At 42.2% G+C, this 18,763-nt stretch overlaps 1 protein-coding gene across 1 annotated transcript in view; it reads right to left on the minus strand.

Annotated features, from left to right (window-relative positions):
- Positions 1 to 18,108, minus strand: part of LOC149473601 (beta-1,4-galactosyltransferase 1-like) — a 119,652-nt gene extending 101,544 nt beyond the window's left edge. Inside the window, exon 1 of the mRNA XM_089675593.1 lies at positions 17,529 to 18,108. Within this exon, the coding sequence (XP_089531719.1) occupies positions 17,529 to 17,886 (358 nt within the window). The 5' untranslated portion in view covers positions 17,887 to 18,108. The remainder of the gene's footprint in view (positions 1 to 17,528) is intronic.
- Positions 18,109 to 18,763: the final 655 nt, after the last annotated feature.

Consider the following 18,763-nt stretch of genomic DNA (forward strand, 5'->3'; position numbering starts at 1 on the left):
TCAGTGCCCTGCAGTGCCGCCCAACATTGCCCAGCAGTGCCTCTAGCCGGCAGCTGTCACAGAGCAGATCAGCACTGATGATCAGTGCCTTGAAGTGCCGCCAGTGAGTGCCTCATTGCTGCATATCAGTGCAGCAATCAGTGCCCCTTCAGCAATGCCCACCAGTGCAACCTATCTGTACCCATCAGTGCTGCCTCATCAACACACATCAGTGGAGAAAAATTACCAGTTTGGAAAATGTAATAGTAACAAAGGAAAAAAATTTTCCTTTTTTTTTTCCCTCTTTTTTGTTTAAAGTTATAAATTAATTTAGCAAAAAATAAAAGCACCCAGTGGTGATTAAATTCCACCAAAGAAAGCTCTATTTGTGTGAAAAAAAAAGAAAAAAAATGTAATTACAGGTACAGTGTTGCATTACTGCGCAATTGTCATACAAAGTGCGACCGTGCTGAAAGCTGAAAATTGGGCTGGGCACGAAGGGGGTAAAAGTGCCCAGTAGGCAAGTGGTTAGCCAGGCCATTTTTTGCTATTCGGCACTGCACTTTCAACTGGTAATTGCGTGGTCATGCAATGCTGTACCCAAATTAAATTTATGTCCTCTTTTCACACAAAAAGTGTTTTCTTTTGGTGGTATTTGATCACCACTGGGCCAAATATTTTAAAGAAAAAAAAAATATTTTCTACTTTTGGTTATAAAAAATATCCAGTAAACTCAAAGTTAGTCATAAATTTAGGCCAAAATGTATTCTGCTACATGTCCGTTAAAATAAAAAAACAAAAATCCCAATACATTTATCCAAATTTTTTTTGTTTGAAAGTTATAGCATCTACAAACTATGATGGAATATATATATATATATATATATATATATTCCATCTCCTTCGTCTTGTGTTAGGGTCGGTACCAACCTGGTTTTAAATGCATAAAATAACCATATAAATTTGTTTATTGCATCAAGGCTTTATGACTGTCAGGAACCTCTATTTCAACAAAATAAAAAAATAAAAAAATTGTTTTCACTAAATTATAAAATGCTCAAATTGAAATTATGACCTTTGTGTTGTTAGGGTCGGTTTCAACCCAGTTATAAAAATAAGATTATAAAGCAATAATTAGAGCCAGAACTGAAATCATAAGTTCACTGTCAACCAGCACACTGACAGCCAGCTCCTCTCCCAATCATGTGAGCTTTATGGGATTCTCAGTTTGCCTTGTTTTCCAGTATAACTGCACAAAAACAAAACAAACAAAGACGAGCATGTCTAGACATGTGAGGCCAATTCAGTATAGAATTGGTGACTTGCAGAGTGCACATCTCCAATTTGTAGCATGCAAAAATGAGAAGATTTTCATTGAGCCAAGTTCTGGATAATATTTTTGGTGAAAATGAGGGAGAGGACACAGAGGAGCATAGTTATTTGGATGAGCAGGTTTCTGAGGAGGAAGACAATGTGGAGTATCATCCAGAAGACACAGACACATCTGATGAGGAGGCCACCGGTGCTGAAGCTGCTCCAGCTGAAATATTCAAGTCCAAAAATGGTAAGATCTGTTACATCAGTAGCTCAGTACCTCCTGATGTACATGGCAGGGCAGCTGCTGCAAATGTCATCAAAATGACCCCTGCAATCACAAGGTTTGCTGTGATGGGAGTCAGTGACATCAAGACATGTTTTGAGCTATTTATGCCATTGTCACTAAAAATAGCCATCATTTCTATGACAAACCTTGAAGGAAAAAAAGTCCATGGCAGTATGTGGAAAGACATTGATGAGGAATACCTGGATGCCTATATTGGTGTTCTTCTTCTTGCTGGAGTGTACAGATCCTGCAATGAGGCCACTGATAGTCTGTGGGACGCATCGACAGGCAGAAATATTTTCCGGGCAACAATGTCACTTCAGACCTTTCAAATGATATCAAGAGCCCTCAGATTTGACAACAGAGATACTAGAGCAAGATCTGCCCTCATCAGGGGGCAGACAAGCTTGCCCCCATCAGGGATGTCTGGGAGAAATGGGTGTAGCTCCTTCCACTGATGTTCAACCCTGAGCCAGAGGTGACAGTGGATGAACGTCTTGTCCCTTTCCGAGGAAAATTCCCCTTCCGGCAATACATACCCAGGAAGCCAGGGAAGTACGGCATAAAAATCTGGGCAGCCTGTGATGCAAAAACCAGCTATGCCTGGAATCTACAGATTTACACAGGCAAAGCTGCAAGTGGCATCCCTGAGAAAAACCAAGGAAAATGTTTGTTCCACGATATGACTACTGGACTGCAGGGTCACAATATAACTTGTGACAATTTTTTTACCAGCTATGACCTTGGACAAGAACTTCTCAGGAGGAAACTTACCATGGTGGGCACAGTGAAGAAGAATAAACCTCAGCTGCTTGCTGAAATCTTGAAGGTGAAGGACAGGGCTGCACTGTCCACAAAGTTTGCTTTTACAGACACCACCACTGTTGTCTCATATTGTCCAAAAAAAAAAAAAAAAAACACAGAATGCGATACTTATGTCTACTCTTCACAAAGATGCAGCTGTGTCATCAGGAAGTGACAAAAAGCCCACAATTATCCTCAACTATAACAAAAACAAAGGAGGAGTGGACAACCTAGACAAGCTGACTGCCACCTACACTTGCCAGCGAATGACCAGGAGATGGCCAATGGTTGTGTTTTACAACATCCTTGATGTGTCTGCATATAATGCATTTGTGTTGTGGACCCACATCCACCAAGGATGGAACTCAACCAAAAAAAAAAAAAACAAGCGGAGAATGTTTCTTGAGGAGCTGGGAAATTCCCTTGTCAAGCCACACATTGAGCGAAGGGAATGGGTGCCCCGAGACCCAGATGCTGCAGTCTTGGTCAGACAGCTGCAGAGGTCACCTAGCACTTTGTCCACGCCAGCATCCTCCTCAGCCAGCCCTGCCTCAACATCATCCACAACAGCCACAACCCCACTCAGGCCACCTGATTCTAAAAGAAAGTGGAGTCAGGTCTGCCCAAGCAGTAAGGACAGAAAGACAAAATGTACTGTGCTTCAACTGCAACAAATATCTCTGCAAAGAACACACTAAAAGTGTCACTTTTTGCCACACATGCATCTAAAACACACACATACATGTTCTTGCACACAGACTTTTAATCTGATTTTGTTTTTTATTAGTGTGGAAACAAGTCATTGATTTCTATTGGTTTGATTGGTTGTTTGTTTGACCTTGCAAATCTATACTTTGTTTTTATATATATATATATATATATATATATATATATATATATATATATATTTGTTCTGCTTTTCATTTTGTGTTTGTACTAAAGTTCTATTGCTGAAAAAAAAGACTTTGCCCTTTTGAAGTAATTATATATATGGGTCGAAATTGACCCGTAACACCATAGATGTTGCTATAGTTAATATTAAAATGAAAAAAATAAACAAAAAACACAATTTATTTCAGAGATGTGTTCTAAATCCCCTCAGTAATAGTCAGGTGACATAACCTTTTATTTATTTATTTATATGATTCTCTTGAAGTTCATTTTACATTGTTTTTTAATTGAAATCGAGGGGTATACTGACAAAAAAAAAAGGCCCAGGGGCCCACACCAAAACTATTAAAACCAATATTTTCATGGATAAGGAAGCCTAACAAGGTAACCAAGAGATGAGAAACAAATTGGATAGATAATTGTTTTTAGTGTATTTTACAGCTGATTTAAGACACGGGTCAAAACCGACCCGTTAACATAACAGATGGTAACAGGAAACTAACACAAGAGGAAGGTTAAATATATATTTATTTTTTTATTTACACAGCTTTTACTTTGACTGCCTATCACATTTCTTGAGGTGCGCTCCCAGCACATATGTCCGCTACTCCCAGAAAGGTCCCCATCTGCCCTTTCGATCGGGCCCTTTTCCGATGTGACGGCGAATCACAGCGGTCACAGGACCCCAAAACCCCGCCCCCCGGCTTCTGAAACTCTTAAAAGGCCGGGAGGTTAAAAAGGATAAGTTCCCCTTTGGGAACATGTTACATGTTCCAGATATGTTGAGATAGCTGCAGCCGCAGCTGTGACAGCGTGAGGAAAGTATTGCCGATAACCTGCAATTGTATTTACTTTGTGATCTGCTGTGTCATTGGACACAGCTTATCAAGTGGTAAAAGATCGCTGTGATTGGCCTTTTACCTAGTCATGTGATCAGAGGCAGCGTTGGGTACATGCCGCTGGGGGTGCATTCTGGGAGGACTTCATATGACGCCCTGAACTGGATAACCACGCTGTAGCCGTCTTTCGGCTGTAGCGTGGTTGTAAATTGGTTAAGTACTGTAGTTTGGCGCCATTCCATAAATATACGCAATTTTAAAGCATGACATGTTGGGTATCCCTTTACTCGATGTAACATCTTTCAGATCTTACAAGAAAATTGGGGTACAGGGGGGGTTTTTTAACCACTTACCTGCCTCCCCATAGCAGATGTACTGCTACAGGGCAGCTTCGGGCAAAAACAAGTAAATATACGTGATTTTGCATTTCCGGGTAGGGGCCCTACCCGCGCTGCTATTAGATCCTGATAATGTCAATCACCGGAGTCCCGGCAGGCAAAGTTGAGAGAGGAGAGACCTGTGTGTAAACACAGATCACCCACCTGTCAGCATGGATGTGCTGCTTTCTATCTCTCTGCACAGCAGAGATAGATAGCAGCCGGTCTGCTTAGTAAAACACAACACAGTATACAATAAAATCACTCCCCAACACAGTTAACCCTTTGATCGCCACAGCTGTTATGTATATGTTAACCTGTCAAGATTTCCCGCTGCAGTCCTACAGTCCCACTATAAGTCATTGATCGCCACCATTACTAGAATATTAAAAAAAAAAACCCACAACATAAAAAAAAAATTCCAGTATACACCGCCATTTGTAGACGCTATAACTTTCATGTAAACCAATTAATATACACTTATTGGGATTTTTTTTTATAGCAAAGATATGCAGTAGAATACATTTTAGCTTAAAATGTATGACTTTTTTTTATTGGATATGTTTTATAGCAAAGAGTCAAAAATAATGTGTATTTTTTCAAAAAATTGTCAGTCTTTGTTTATAGCGCAAAAAATAAAAAGGAGAAGTGATCAAATACCACCAAAAGAAAGCTCTATTTGGGGGGGAAAAAAAATGACAAATTTAGTTTATATACAGCATTGCATGACCATGCAACGTTCAGTTAAAGCAGTGTTTCTCAACTCCAGTCCTCATGGACCCCCAGCAGGTCATGTTTTCAAGATTTCCATTATTTTGCACAGGTGATTTGATCAGTTTCACTGCCTTAGTAATTACCACAGCTGTTTCATCTGAGGGAAATCCTGAAAACATGACCTGTTGGGGGTCCATGAGGACTGGAGTTGAGAAACACTGAGTTAAAGTAATGCAGCGCCGTATCGCAAAAAATAGCCTAGTCAGGAAGGGGGGTATATCTTCTTAAGGACAAATGGTTAAAGTGCATTTTTTTCCAAAAAAATTGCATTTGAAAAATACATTTTTAAAAACTGTTGATTTCGGTTTTCAGCCAAGTGCATCTTGAATTTTGGTTTCACCAGAATTTTCATTTCAGTGCACTACTAATAAACACAATATATTGCCATTAATCAATTGCCATTGTCATTAGTATAATAAGAAAATATAAAAGATGTTACGCCGCGTACAATGGATACCAAGCATGAAATGCTTTAAAATTGTGCATGTCTGTGCAACGGTGACAAAAGTAAATTTTTAATATCCATATCGCTTCAATATCCTTTACAGGTCACCACTTTAGAATTACACAGAAGGTCTAGTGCTAGAAATACTGCCCGTGATCTGATGTTCACAGTGATAACTATCTCTGTTTACATACCGACAAGGGACCGCCGCTTGCATCTGCCTTTGCGTTGTATTGGCCTCCGCGCCCTTGTCACTGGCTCTGACTGACAGTAGCAGGAGCCAATGGCTCCTGCTGCTGTATCTGAGCCAAGGAGCGAGAGAGCCTAGAGACTCGGCTGTTGTGCCCACTACTGGATAGAGATCAAGCCCAGGTACGTTTTTTTTGGGGGGGGGGGGGGGGGGGGGGGGGCTGTGGGAAAGCTGAATGCAGAAGGTTTTTTTTAATATAGACAGCAATAAGCTAAAAAAAACCAAAATGGTTGTAAAGACAGATATGTCACTGTATTTCCTGTTACGGGTCATTAATACAACAAACTCATTACTTTCAGCAACTTATATCAACTTGTCTCTGAGACAGTATGCATAACTATTACATACCAAGCAGCAACAATCTAGACTTGCTTAACAGTGCAGATGCTGCAGCCAGCAAAAACCTCTCTTTCAACAATAAAGTATTTGGTAAATATAACAGGACAGGAAAAAAAAAAAAAAAAAAAAAAAAAAAAAAAACTATTTGCACTTCTTTTCACGAATGGCTAACATTTGCTGGAGAAAGGAGGGCATCAGAGGAAGAATGATTTTCAAGATTATTGCAATGGTTTCTAATGATTCATATTAAATGACAGACTGCACTTTGATACTTTTGCTGCGTGTTAAGTCTTCTGCTAAGAGAACACACTATACAGAGATAAGGCTTTAATAAACCATGCAATAAGTGCTCCACCTACATCTATGGCAGGGGTCTCCAAACTTTTTAAACAAAGTGCCAGTTTACTGTCCTCAAGACTTTAGAGGGGTCACACTGTGACCATCGGGAGTAGAAAATGTCCCAGCATCAATTGGAGTAAACAGGGCCCCATCGTTGGTGCCACTGGGAGGAACTGTGCCCCATCACTGGCGTCACTGGGAGGAACTGTGCCCCATCACTGGCGTCACTGGGAGGAACTGTGCCCCATCACTGGCGTCATTGGGAGGAACTGTGCCCCATCACTGGCGTCATTGGGAGGAACTGTGCCCCATCAATAGTGCCATTGGGCCCCATTGTTGGTGTCATTGGCAGGAACTGTGCCCCATAGTTGGTGTCATTGGGAGGAACTAAGGCCCATCATTTGTGTCATTGGGAGGAACTGTGCCCCATTATTGGTGTCAGTGAATTAAATAGTGTCTCAAGGGCCAGATAAAAAGCACGTATAGGGCTGCATCCGGCCCCTGGGCCGCAGTTTGGCGACTACTGATCTACGGGATACTATAATGGAAACTCAAGGAAACAAATTTAAAAAATAAAAAAAATAAAAAAAACACATGGGACATGCATATGGCTTGGTCATAGGATGACAGCCATAGAACTAATTTTCAGAAGGAGAGATCAGCAATGGCAAACTCCATTATATTCTTACTACAGGTCATCATGAAGCTTGCGCCTTGTTATGCACTGCATTTTTAAAGCGGAACTTCACTCTCGCAGTTAACGTTGACTAGTTTTAATCCTTATGCTGCTAGAATTAGTAAAGTAGATAAAGTAGATCATATTTACTTGTTTTAAACTTTTTTTTCACATTTCTTCCTGGCTTCCATGCCTACGCAAATGATCTCATACATCCGAGGAGTTTCCAGGAGGGGTTTTCTCAACTAAGCACACCCTCCTGCCTGTATGACTGAGCTAAGGGCAGATGGATTATCTGCCCTTGCTCAAGATAGCCACAGAGGGTGTTTTTCAAAGTGACTTCTCAGCAAAATAAAGCATGGAGACATGGATGGATGGGTTTGCTTTGATAATTAAAAATGAATTAAAATAGCGTTTTTGATTTGTGGTGCGCAGATGCAGTGTAGTTCTGCTTTAAGCAGCAACCTTGCCCCCTCAATTGCAATGTAAAAAAACAAGAATTATTTGCTTTGTAGAACAAAGGGAAACAGCATGCATATGTCTTGACATTAGGTTTATGTACAACAAAAATAACTAGGGTTGCACCAATACCTATGGAACTATGGAAGCAGTTGGTCTATATTCTCAGCAGTAAGAGGACAGAGAGCGGCGGGGATTTGATATACCCACACTTTCTCTCCTCTTACAGAAATGACAGTTCAAGCAAGAGGGCTTTTGATTGGTCAGCAGCATCACATGGACGGTGCTGACCAATCAGATGCCGTCTAGCCCGTACAGTCATCGCTACAAGGAGAGCAGAGAAAGCCATGGAGATTTCAAAGTCCTCTCCTACCACTGAGAATATGGAGCATCTGTCTCCATAGTATACATTCCCACACGCCCACGCTCCGCTGCGAGAAAGCCCCTGCACCGCTCCTGTGTGAACGTAGGCTATGACAGCCTGAGTTCACACAGGAGCAGTGGGGAAACCACATGCGATTTGAACAGGAATCGCATACCTGTTCAAACTGCATGCTATTCTTTGCAGTGCAATTTGCATTCATATATTTTGTATTGATGCAAATCGCACCGCAAAGCATCGGTATACTTGAATGAAAGTATTGGTATTCGTACTCGCCGATAAAATAAACAAAAAAACCTCAGTGACTGTATTTCTAGGAGCCCTTCAGAAAAGCACCTGAAGACAGAGCAGCTCCACCCATAACACCAAAAAAACACTGCAGCTTAAAAAAGACCACCTCTTCCACCATGCCCTCACTTATAGCCGAGTAACCTAGGACATGCTGGAAAACAGAAACGGAGAAAACCGATACCATGCCAACCACAGAATTACAGAAATAAAAAAATTTTTAAAAAGGGAGGGGATTATAGGCTGCTGTCCTGAAGGGCTCCTAGAAATACAGTCACCAATAAGTCTGAGGATTTCTCTCCTTGTCCTTCAGTACAGCACCCGGAGAGGATAACCGAGTAACTTACCTCTAAGGTGGGACCACCACTTGCAGGACCTTCCTGCTGAAAGACTGGTCTGTCGCGGCCAATAAATCCACTCTATAATGTGTAGAAAAGTGGAGAAACTGGACCACGTAGCGGCTTTGCTAATCTGTTCCGGAGATGCACCAGCCTTTTCAGCCCAAGAGGCCGCCACCGATCTTGTAGAGTGTGCTGTGACCTCCACCAGAGGTATTTTGTCTAGTGCCCTGTAGGCTTCTTTGATGGCCTGTTCAAATAAGTGAAAGTCCATAAAGTTCCAATCTTTTCAAAAATTACCACCAAGTATCCATAAATAATAAAGTCACTCAAAAAGTTCGGTCCAAAAGGAAAAATTCATAAATCTTATGTGGTCACGTTTTTATTTGGAGTGATTAGTGGACGTTACATCAGTTATGATTTATATCAATCAAGGATAATGCACTATTGAGTTTTACGTCTTCTTTGGAGCCATTCGGAGGGCTCTGCGGAAAGATTTATTAATTTTTCCTTTTGGACCGAAATTTGAGTGACTATTTATGGACACTTGGTAATTTTTTAAAAGATTGGAACTTTATGGACTTTAACTTATTATTTGAACAATTTTTGGAGGATATATATGCATAGCACTTAAAAGGGTTTATTCACTTATTTTACTTTCAAGGGTGAAAGGAAGACCTTTATATAGGCTTACGGGTTTAGAATAATAGCTTTGGATACCGAATTTATTTATTTGATGGCCTGTCTGAGCCATCTGTCCAAAGTACTCTAGGATGCTTTCTCTCCCTTGTGGCTTCCCGTAAAGAGTGTAAATAAGAAGTTCGACTTCGTAAACCCTTTTGACACTTCCAAAAATCTCAACATACATCTTCTCTTCTCACATCTAGCGTATGGAACAACTCTTCCCCTGGATTAGCTGGAGCTGTACAGAATGTAGGCAATACTATTTTACTGCATGCGATGAAATTGACAGCGCTTGAATCTCACTGATCCGTCAAGCTGATGTAATAGCGATTAGAAAAACAGTTTTTAGAACTAAATTTCGCACCGATGCCTCCTCTAGGGGTTCAAACTGCTTCTTTGTGAAGCCCTGTAAAACTAAAAACAGATCCCATTTCAGAAAAACTAACTGAAACTGGCATTAGCAAACCGTAATTAGCGCCTCCTGGGATAACCTCCTCTCCAGGAAAGCAGATAAAACTGCTACTTGAGATTTAAGGGTGCTTGCAGCTAGGCCCATCTCCATTCCTTCACGGAGAAGTTCTAGGACTGACACAAATCTGTTCACCTGGAAACCCTTCTCTGAATACCAGGAATTATACCTTCTCCATACTTTCAGATAAATTGCTCTAGTCACTTCTTTCCTGCTTGAGAGCAAGGTGGCAATAAGCTTCTCCGATGACCCCTTTCTTCTTAGGTGTTCTTCAAGAACCACGCTGTTAGGTTGAATTGCTTCACTTCTGGATGCAGCACTGGCCCCTGGACTAGCAAATCCTGACTGGCAGTTTCCAGGGGGGTCTGGAGGATAGGTTCCGAAGCGTCAAGAACCAGAGGCCTTTTCGGCCAGTAGGGTGCTTTCAGGATTAAGCTTTTCATTTTGTGCTTGAACTTTCGAAGTACCAGAGGAAGGAGTTGAAATTTCAGGGATGAGCGAATGCAAACAGGTCGAATTGAGGAACACCCAAAGCTTCCCCACTGGAGAGAGCATAGTTCCCACCCCGTAAACCAGGTTCCCTGTGGTGAGAAAAGTTCTCTTTCCAGCCCATATGAATTTTCCCATCACTTCGGTCCAAAACTGACATTGATTTTACCCCACGAACAATTAGAAAATCAAATGAATATTCCTAAAACAAAAATTTCAAACAAAAATCTATATGTGTATGGTCTGCATTAGAGTTGAGCTCTTATTGGCTCTTGCGCACACAAGCCAGCTGAGCCTGTTACGCATAATTGCAGCTGGGGGATGACAATGGTGAAACCAAGATACTGGAGGCCTCTTTGACAGATCTGTCCCCAAGCCCCACATTGAGTCACAGATACAATTAAACTTACAAAAGCCTGGGAGCATGCCCCTAAAATCCTGTATCCAAGCTCCTGGCTAAATCAACAATTGCTCCACTTCCTGGAGTTACTAGACCCAGTCATATGGGCCAACAAAGGGGTAAAGACAACTGAACATATAGTTTTGGCAGGCAAACTAATGACTTCTGACAAGCTTAGAAATAAATATTTATTTTCCAACTGGTATCCATTTAGGCATCTACAACTGCGACAAGCTTTTATGGTGCGGTTTGGATTGCTAACCTTAGTGACTCAGCCTTCTTGCCTAGAAATACTTATGTGCTCTGACTCTCTACTTAAAACATTATCCATAATTTACAAAGAGTTGTTCCCAGTCAGACCTATCTAGGTTGAACACTGTATATCAAAGTGGATTACTGATGTTCTAGACCTACGGGGGTGAATAGGACAATATGTGGGACTATCCATTTCAGCACCTGGTGTCATCAAAGGATAGATTGATACAATATAAATTTTCTTCCCCTTATATACTTCACACCCGCCAAACTGGACAGTATTTACCAATCTATATGCAGAGTGCTGACTATGTACCTTCGCCACAGCAGATTTTATACAGGTTTTCTGGAAATGCCCTCTAATTCAACATTTTTGGATAGCGGTCACTAAATGTATTACAGACATTATGGGGTTTATTTACTAAAGCTGGAGAGTCCAAAATCAGACTCCCTTCTGCATAGAAACCAATCAGCTTCCAGGTTTCATTGCCAAAGCTTCACTGAACAAGCTGAGATTAGAAGCTGATTGGTTTCTATGCAGAAGGGAGTCTGATTTTGGTCTCTCCAGCTTTAGTAAATAAACCCCTATGGCTCTCCTGGTTCCCCTGTCCATCCCGGTGTGCCTATTTGGTCCAGAAGAGGGCCTAGCTAACACCATAGCACACAGAACATTACTGAGCAGACTCCCATTTTATTATATTTTTGTTGACAAAACCATCACTACAATTCTGGTAAGGTTTGGTAAATGCAGCACTAACTTTCTATAAAGCCACGTATACCAAGATGTGGATACCCATGAAAATTTTACAAGGTCTGTGGCAGCTGGACATCAACAGAAGTCACAAGTGGATAGTTCCTCATTGATTACTAGACATTGTTACAATTTTTTTGTTCAGTTTTGGTGGGTCTCTTCCACCTGGGATTATTAGGTCGGTCTTATGGTCTACCTAACCTCTGAAAGCCTGCACTGTGACACTGAAGCCAACAGCTGTTGGGTGCACCGCCATAAGACAGCAGTAGGGACAGTTTGGCACCTTGTTTGCCTTATTTTTGTACACTTTTAAAATGCAATAAACAAAAAAACAAAAAAACAAAAAAAAAAAAAAAGCATGATTGCAGCAATCTTTCCGCCGCCCAGGTCCAGTATACAGCCTGTCATGAATAGCTGTGCTCCACTGTACTTGCATATACAGTGGTGCCATCATAAACATGAGTACAGCATACAGGCATACGCAATTAAAAAATTATGTACTCTGTATAAAGCACGCTTGCAGTGCGCAGCATGAAGGGATAGTGTGATGCATTGTTAGATCACATTATGCTTTTTACCTTTTTAAACGTTATTCAAATCTTGTTAAACTATATGCACCAGAGTGCATTTCAAGGCAGTACATCTCAACACTGCACAAAAACACAGCATGTTCTACTTTTTTCTTTTTCTGCATACACCAATGTAGTTGGATGCCACAACAGGACATAAGGTAAACTGCATATGCATTGGGACTGCACTTAACACAACCAAATGTATTTGGCATGAACGGACCAAGCCTAAACTGCAAAGGAACAGTTTTAAGAAGCTCTTGTTAGGTTTTTCTAAAACTATAAAACAATCATGAAAGCTAATGGAAGATGCTATTGCAGATACCCTAATAATGTTAGTTGACTGGCTGTTACTCTCACCCACTGGCTATGGTACTCTGACTTGCTGATTCTGAACAAGTATGCATTTCTAAAACATCTGAGAAAAGGCCAGATATGCATACATGTCCCAGGTCAGTGACTTAAAGCCCATCTCCAGGATGAAACAAAAACCCTTCCAATGGGGGCCCCTGCACTTAAAGGGTAAATGAATAACTGTAAAGGGTGGGGGTTTTATTACTTTCCTTAGGCCCCATTCACCCTTGGAAATGGGGTATTTAGCAATTACAAGCCAGAGACTCAGCGGGAGTTCCTGGTGATTAGCTGTGGGTGGCAACCCCATTGAAAGCACTGGGAGGCTGACAGCTTCCCCACCTAATTGCAGCTACTCAAATGTAATCGCCCATGAAGAAATTACCCACAAATGATCAGCCCTGAACACAGACATTCAGCATCCATTTGTGCATCGTTTTTCTGAGGTGTCTGACAAGCAGTGACGGGATAGGTCACCTCCTCACAGCCTTTATCCCAATTGTAAAAGCCCACAACACCATGTGCAATGTATATTGACCAAATGGGTTCAACGAAAGAATCCACAGAAGTCAATCAAAATTATCCACTTCTGTAGTGCAGGGATGGCCACACCCTGGTCTGTGCCGAACCAGCCAAAGTTTGATCAGTGCATAGTCATAGTGCAGCTTAAAGGACACGTTCACCTTTGGGACATGTTCCACCTGTTTTTAGGGTGGAACATGTTTCCATAGCCACAGCAGCGCCCGCCGCCCCCCGACAGATAGTACGAGGTGACAGCGTGGCTGTCCAGGGCTCCGCCCACAAAGACGTGTCACTCATTCAAAGTTTTCTGTGAAGGAGTGCCTACAAGCAGCTGTAGGCTTTTTACATCACAATTCCAGCATTCACTATGCATTCCTGCATGCGCTTTGGCAGTGTGTTTTTTTTTTTTTTTTTTTTTAAATAGTTTTCTAATACACTGCAATTTATATAAGTTGCATTTATGCATGATAGCGTGTGTTCATAATTGTCCTTCATTGCATTCCACTACAAAAAAAATCTTTTTTTTTTTTTAAACACACATGAAAGCGCTGTAGTGGTATAAACCAGGCTCATTGGAATACATTTGTTTTTCTTGCATATGTGTTTCTGCTACATTTAACAATACGTCTATGCTGGCATGTCACCTGTAAAACTCTTTTTTTCCTACTTCCATTACTTCTCTTTTTGAAGCCTGATGGATACTACTCTGGAATGTTTCGTTATACCGGTTCTATTCATATATTTGTATGGATTATATGTTACATACTAACACAATATATTACCTTTCAGGAAGAGGATTTTTTTTTTGTACTATTATTACTACAGGTAATTGTATAGCGCCATCAATTTACGCACTGCTTTACATATATTGTACATTCACATCAGTCCCTAACACTCAAGAGGCGTACAATCCAAGGTGCCTAACTTATATTCAGACATACACATACTAGGGCCAATTTAGACAGGAGCCAATTAACCTACCAGCAAGTCTTTGGAGTGTGGGAGGAAACCCACGCAGGCACATGAAAACGCCAGGCAGGTGGTGCTGCGGTTGGAATTGGAACCAACGACCTTAGTACTGCCAGACGGAAGAGCGAACCATACATTTACTACTGCTTTAAGCCAGCCATACATGAATCTAAGTTTGGTTGGCTCAGCAGGGACTGGACAAATTTTGATCCATGTAGAAACATATTCAACAGCAGGTAAAAAAAAAAAAAAAGTGGCCCATTAAGTCTTTTTTTTTTTAATATGCTTTGTATTTTTTTTTGTTTTTGGAACTTTTTTGTCTGAGCATAGATCTAGGTTTGCCCCAAGAATGTTTGAAGCGGTTTACTTTTGACTGGCTCACTACCGCGGCTAGAAGTTTATTCTAAGCATCAACTATCCTTTCAGTAAAATAGTACTTTCTAAGATCCGCTTTGAACGTTCCTCCTTTTAGTTTGAGTTCATGTCCCTGTGTTCTTGATTTTGCATTCATATTGAAAATACGGCTTTCTTGAACCTTATTCACCCTTAATGTATTTAACGGCCTCCCGGCCACCATATAAGGTAATGACGGGAGGGCAGCGGTTCTCTCGTTCTGGGAGGATGTCACATGACGTCCTCACACTAACTGCGCGTGCGCGCCCTGGGACACAGCGGATCACTGTAAAGAGCCGATGTCATCAGCTCTGTCATGTGATTAGCTGTGTCCAATCACAGCTGATCACATGTAAATAGGAAATGCCGGTTATCGGCAGTCCTCTCCTCCCACTGACTATTCGTGAGGAGAGGAGAGCCGGTAATTGGCATTACTCAGAGCGAACATCTACACTGAAGATCAGGTCACTGAAGATCAGGTCACTGAAGATCAGGTCACTGAAGATCAGGTCACTGAAGATCAGTGTAGCCCCATTAGTGTCACCTGTCAGTGCCCATCAATGCCACATGCCAGTGCCCATCAATGCCACATGCCAGTGCCCATCAGAGCTGCCTTTAGGTACCATATATGAGTGCTGCCTTTCAGTGCTCATCAGTGATGTCTGTCCATGCCCACAAGTGCCTCCTCATCAGTGCGGTCTATCAGTGCCCATCACTGCAGCTTCATTAGTGCACATCAGTGAAGGAGAAAAATTACTTATTTACAAAATTGTATAATAGAAACTAAGAAAAAAATTTTTTTTCCCCAAAATATTCAGTCTTTAGTTTGTTTAGCAAAAAATAAAAAACCCAGTGATTAAATACCACCAAAAGAAAACTCTGTCTCAAAAAATTATAAAAATTTTGTTTGGGTATAGTGTTGCATGACCATGCAATTGTCATTCGCAGTGCGACAGCGCTGAAAGCTGAAAATTGGCCTGGGCAGGAAGGTGGTAAAAGTGCCCTGTTGGCAAGTAGTTAAAGGTTTCAATCATGTCTCCCCTTTCCCCTCTTTCCTCCAGACTGTACATATCAAGAGTGACTTCAGGAGCCTAATATGTTTGATTACCCAGAACGCTCACCATTTTTGTGACCCATCTCTGGACTCATCTTATCTTTTTGTGTAAGCGAAACCTCCAGAACTGGACATATTCTAAATGAGTTCTAACTCAAGATCGATATAGGGCAGGGGTGGGCAACTGTGGCCTTCCAGCTGTTGTAGAACTACAAGTCCCATGAGGCATTGCAAAACTGACAGTTACAAGCATGACTCCCAAAGGCAGAGGCATGATGGGACTTGTAGTTCACCAACAGCTGGAGGGCCACAGTTGCCCACCCCTGATATGGGGGAATCAAGACCTCCTTCCTCCTGCTGGCTAGAACTGAATTTGCTTTCCCCACTTCCTGGTCACGCTGTTTGCTCATTGTGCAATCATTTGAAATAAGTACTCCTAAATCCTTGTACGCAAGTTGATCTACTGATCAACTTGTGTATAGCCAACCTGTTGGATTTTTCCTGACCGATCAGTGCCGCCGGCTATAACTGGCAACACTGATTGTTATATTCTGAATGCAGGGAAGGCTTCCCACTGTAAGAACACAGCAGAAGGGATTCCCCCATCCACATCGTATGAGCGGATGGGGAAATCGATTTTTTTTCCCGACTAAGTTCACACTAGCTTTGTCAGCAGGTGTCAAACAGGCGTTTGGGAAGCGGTCTCAAACACCTATGAATATTCTGCCCATGGCAGCACGCAGTGCTGTTCACACTGAAGCGTTAGCGTCGCGGCAAAACTGACGCCTCGTGTGGAGTCAGGAGGCATTGAAGCCTCCCATTCAAGTCTATGGTGTTTCTCCGCAAACACCTGGCAGGCGTTTGCAGTGCGGTTGCAACGCGTTAATACCATTTAACGTCATTATAGGAGTTTGTGGTGCAGTTTTAACGATTGGTAAACGCCTATCAACCGCCTTAAAACCACGCATAGGGCGTTTTGGGAGCGTTTGAGGAGCGTTAAAAACGCTTCCCAAACGCCTATCAAACGCAATAGGGGCGTTTAGCAAGAGTTAAAAATAAAATCAAGTGTGAACGAGCCCTTAAAGTGGTTCTAAGGTTTTTTACCTTCATGCATGTTATGTGGAGCCCCGGCTCTATGTGTCTTACAGATGCATAGAGCGGGGACCCAAGAGTGAGCAAGCAGCAGCGCCCTCAGGGCAAGCAGCTTTTTCTGGGGGAGCTGCTGGAAAGGGTGGAGCCAGAGCGCCAGCAGGAGACCTGAAAAAAAAAAAAAAAAAAAGGATCAGGGCTGCTGGGTGCAAACTACTGCACTGAGCAGCTAAGTATATGTTTGTTATTTTATAAAAAAACAAAAAAAAACACAAAACAAACACAAAGCTTTAGCCTGGGTTCACACTGATGCGGTGCAGAATTTGCACCGATTTCTGTACGGCATCATAATCGCACCCAGTTCATATGAACCGCTGTGGGTATGTGAACGACACCATGAAATCAGTTAGCAAAACAAGGTGCGATGTGCAGAATCAGATCACATGGGTGTGAAAGTATGGCTCAAGTCGCACCGCACAGAAATCGCATGTGATTTGCGCAGGAATGCGGTGCGGTTCCTATGCGAATCACATGCAATGTGCTGCACTGCATCAGTGTGAACCCGGGCTTAGTATCATTTTAAGCTTGATAACGATCAGGAAAAGGCTGAAGTTGGCTGGAACATTTCTGATACAATGACCCGTCCATTGAACATCAGAGCGGAAAAAAAAAAGCGTCAATTTTTGTTGGAATTTGACGGTTTTCCTACTCACCTACAGCTAGTTTAATAAGAATAGGACGTGTTCTTACCCAGCAAAGGGGAGTTTTCCGGGCAGTCTGGCAGAGGTCCCTCAGTGGGCACCAAGACTGGGGGCAGAGTTCCACTAATGGTCTTCTCCGAGCCCTGGCCTTCCTCCGACCTGGAGGTCCCCTGTGAGGAGAGGTTGAGGAGCCCCGGTCCGTCTGTGGTGAGGTTCCTGTCGGTGTTCTGGCGTTGCTGGTTCTCGGTGAAGTACTGGAGGAAGTTGAGCTCCCCTCCGGACACATAGTACACCAAGGTAACGGCGAGGTGAACAGCGCAGAAGAACACTAACAGCTTACAGGCTTTCTGCAGTGAGGCGCCGGGCAGCACTGCAACCGAGCCCTGTAATAACGGCTCCTTCATCATGAGGCACGCAGACGGGAAAAAAAAAAAAAAAAAAAAAAAGAGGCAAGTCCAGGACCCTACACCGTTCTACAAACAACTCCACACCGTCCCATAGGTCCCCGCGGTCAGCTGATGCGATCACACAGCCAGCGATAAAGTCAGGGCGCACATTGCTCTCAGCTGACTTCTCTAAATTGCAACATTCATGGCTACGTACAGAGTGCCCTGTGAGCTCGCCGTACACTGGGACCGTTCGGCGTGACGTCACGGGGAGGGCGTACCTACGGAGACCCAAATTTGGTACTTCCGAAGCCCCGCCCTCCTCAGTCTAGTCAGAGAAGATGAGCTCTGTGTTGCCCTCAAACACAGTGAGGTGTAGGAGGGCGACTAATTGTGCAGAACTGGTTTCTGCTTGAGTGAATAGTGTTTTATCTCATATATCAAAGTCAGACGCAGCTACAAAGGCATTTATAAGTTTTTAATCTTCCTTCAAATAAGCAGGCAATTAAAAAGCTAATATTATATTATTATTATTATACAGGATTTATATAGCGCCAACAGTTTGCTCAGCGCTTTACAATATAAAAGGGAGACAATACAATTACAATACATTTCAGTACAGAAGGAATAGGAGGGCCCTGCTCATGGAGCTTACAATCTAAAGGAATTACCCATTGATTATTATTATACAGGGTTTATATAGCGCCAACAGTTTGTGCAGCGCTTTACAATATAAAGGAGACAGTACCATTACAATACATTTCAGTACAGAAGGAATAGGGGAGCCCTGCTTGTGGAGTTTACACTTGTGGAGAACCTACATGTACCCTGTAATTTCCTTTCAGCGCTAATTATTTATTTCAGGTACTTATATAGCACCGTCAATTTACACAGCACT

This window comes from Staurois parvus, unplaced genomic scaffold (genome assembly GCF_062004578.1).
Source record: "Staurois parvus isolate SC_StPar_1 unplaced genomic scaffold, SC_StPar_1.0 ptg000013l, whole genome shotgun sequence".
NCBI lineage: Eukaryota > Metazoa > Chordata > Amphibia > Anura > Ranidae > Staurois > Staurois parvus.